Source organism: Antrostomus carolinensis, unplaced genomic scaffold, assembly GCF_000700745.2.
Source record: "Antrostomus carolinensis isolate BGI_N321 unplaced genomic scaffold, ASM70074v2 scaffold50834, whole genome shotgun sequence".
Taxonomy (NCBI): domain Eukaryota; kingdom Metazoa; phylum Chordata; class Aves; order Caprimulgiformes; family Caprimulgidae; genus Antrostomus; species Antrostomus carolinensis.
In genome coordinates this window covers 2,107-5,101 of record NW_010313971.1, presented here as the reverse complement: position 1 = coordinate 5,101, position 2,995 = coordinate 2,107, and the positions used below count along the sequence as shown (strand labels likewise).

Sequence of the window (2,995 nt, the reverse complement as noted above, 5' to 3'; positions counted from 1 at the left end):
GGCTGAAGCATTTTTGGAAGCACACTGTGACTGTCCTATAGCCATTCTCAAACTGCTGCTGGTGGGCAGTGATCAGGAGGCTGGATGGAGTTGATTTCATCCTGCTAGCCTGTTGTGGCAGGAGCACAAAGGAGGGTGATTTGGGACAGAGCCTGGGCACATCCAGCTCTTGGCTGGGGGCTTTCATGGGAGGGAGGGACTCTATGGGCCATGGTAGCCATGCGGAGCGAGCTGCTCAGGACCCTGCTCTGGTGGGTGTGAGCACATTTGGGGAGACATTCAATGTGCTTGATGGTTTAACGTGCCTTAATTCTCAGATGAGGTCTGAAGAGACAGCAGACCTGCTGGCTGAGAAGGCTCAGATCACGGAGGAGGAGGCCAAGCTGCTGGCTCAGAAAGCAGCTGAGGCTGAACAGGAGATGCAGCGAATCAAAGCCACGGCCATCCGGACGGAGGAGGAGAAGCGACTGATGGAACAGAAGGTGCTAGAGGCAGAGATGTTGGCACTGAAAATGGCGGAGGAGTCGGAGAGGAGGTCAGAGGGTACAACCTTGCAGCTGCCTCTGCTTTTGCTTTCCAACCCCCTTCTGGCTTAGCTGAGAGTGGCTCATGAGTTAGTCCATCCAACGGTTTGCAGTGAGCCCTTGGCCTCCTCTGCATGTACAACAGCAAATGGCCCCAAGGCTCAGCTGGCTTCTCTCTCCATCTTGCTGTTTGCCACAGCTGGGCTGTCCCCAGGTAGGAAATGGTGCTGGTAGAGCAGTGGTAGAGCCTTGGATCAGAGCTGGAGACCCTTCTCTGAAGCCTTCTTTGGGAGAGAGACTGTGGTGAAAGCAGGAGAGAAGGGGGCTGTCAGGTAGCCAGGGAGAAGGTACCGTGGTCCTTGGCACTTTGCTTTCTTTGCCTCTCCTCTGACAGCAGCAGTGGGAACCAGCTCTACTTTTGGGTGATTCCTGCAAACACCCACCGCATTCCCCGAAGTATTTTACTGTATTACTGACACTTGGGGGTTTTCTTTTGTGGATGTTACATCTGTGTTTGCTCTTCTCTCTTTGTTCCTCTGGTTTCCTCTCACTTGTTTAGTTCTCCTTACCAGTCGTGAGGTCTCTGTTTCAGGTTAGCCTTGAGGTCTCCCTAGCTGCTGGAGTCCTTGCTTCTTGTTAAAACTGCTGATTCCATCCTCTTGATACCAGAGCCCAGGTCCCACGGTGCATTTGGTAGTGAGCAAGTAAAAAATCATTCTTACTTCCTTCCAACTGATTACTCTTTTTTGCATGAGAGCTTACTCAGTGTCAGCCCTTCTGCTTGGGTGAATGCTGCCCTTGTCCATCTCTTCTTGCCTTGGTCCCTATCTTGTGAAGTTTCCACTCAAATTTCAGTCCAGCATAGAAAGGTTCCTTCCCTCCTTTGGCTTTCTCCTTGCAGGGGGTCCTTGAGCCTCAAGGGTAAATACTAGTTTTAGAGTTGTGCCCTGTGAGTAGGCAAGCTGTGCAATCTTGGATGCTTTTTCCTTTTTGAATATAGTAAGTAGTCACAGAATCCCAGAATGGCCTGGATTGAAAAAGCCCTTTAAGCTCATTGAGTCCAACCATGAACCCAACACTGACCAGTCCCCTATGACTAACCCATGTCCCTCAGCACTGTGTCTACACGACTCTTCAATCCCTCCAGGGATGGGGACTCCACCACTGCCCTGGGCAACCCCTTCCAATGCCTCAGAACCCTTGCAGCAAAGAAATTCTTCCTCACATCCAATCTCAACTGCCCTGGGCACAATCATTAGTAGAGGCTTCCTAATCAAGGGACAAACTCTGCACCTACACTGTAATCCTGCTTCTCCATCTTCTCCTTCCTCTCAGCTTCAATCTTATATTTGCCATTTGCTGTTTTTCTTCATAGGGCGAAGGAGGCTGATCAGCTAAAGCAAGACCTTCAGGAGGCTCGAGAGTCTGAGCGGAGAGCAAAGCAGAAGCTTTTGGAGATCACCAGCAAGTCGTCCTATACAGTAAGAGCAATTTGTGTTGTAACCCCCAGTTCTCAGCCCATAAACATGCCCTCCTCTGTAGCCTGGAGGAGTCTTGGATCTCCATCCCATCGATGGAGGGGTTTGAGCTGCCTCATTGCATTTCTTAGCAGCTGTTCAGAAACCCTCAGCAGCGCTTGTACTTTTCATCCCGGCACCTCATCCAGCAGAAGATCACTTTGCTCTTTTTGTTTCTTTCCCCCATCTACCCTGCCTGACGGTACCAAAGTGAGGGAGCTGCTGGTGAAATTAAAGGTGGCAAACTTTAAACCAGTATAAGAAACACGTGAGAGCCACACTGTGCTGGCATGCGTGGAGTGAACCAGCTCAGTCATAGCTTTTAAAATAGGGTTAAATAGCTTCAAAACAGAGGATGTCCAGAGGATGTTCTTATTCTTCTTAAGTAGGATAAACATTGTTGAGGACCTGTAAATTCATTCTTTGGGCACAAACTGGTCACTGTGCATCTATGTGCTGGAATAAAACTTCCTTGAAGGGAGATTATTCCATAATTACCCATTAAGAGGATTTCACACCTTCCTTTGAAGCATCTGGTCCCAGTTGCTGCCGGGGACTGAAACACCAGACTAAATGACCATTGCTCTGATCCGTCTGGCGGTTCCTTTCCTCAACTTCTCTAATTGTGCCACAGGGCCTGTAAAACCCATCAAGCTCTCCCCTCCCCACAGCTCACACCTGCCACGGCTGCTGCTTTGGCTGCCTCGCTGTCCTGAGGGGTGAAGGGGAAGGAGCTTGACAGCTTCAGGGATTGACTCGACAGATGTACGTGGCAGTTATCAACCCGTCTAGTGCTGAAGTTTTAATTTGTACCTGCAGGCTCCTTTCCCTCTGCTCTGGAAACTTTGGAGGAGCAGATTGGAGAGGGCTTGAGAAGAAGTAGCTTTTCATCCCAGTTCTCTAAAGTTCCTTGTAAAAATATTCAAAAGCTTTTCAAAATGGCAGTGATGGAAA

General features: G+C 49.6%; 1 protein-coding gene across 1 annotated transcript in view; it reads left to right on the top strand.

Annotated features, from left to right (window-relative positions):
• LOC104524537 (merlin) overlaps positions 1-2,005 on the top strand; it is a gene marked incomplete at both ends in the record, with an annotated part of 10,763 nt that extends 8,758 nt beyond the window's left edge. Inside the window, 2 exons of the mRNA XM_010167455.1 lie at positions 318-535; positions 1,900-2,005. Of these exons, the coding sequence (XP_010165757.1) occupies positions 318-535; positions 1,900-2,005 (324 nt within the window). The remainder of the gene's footprint in view (positions 1-317; positions 536-1,899) is intronic.
• Between the last annotated feature and the right edge of the window lie 990 nt (positions 2,006-2,995).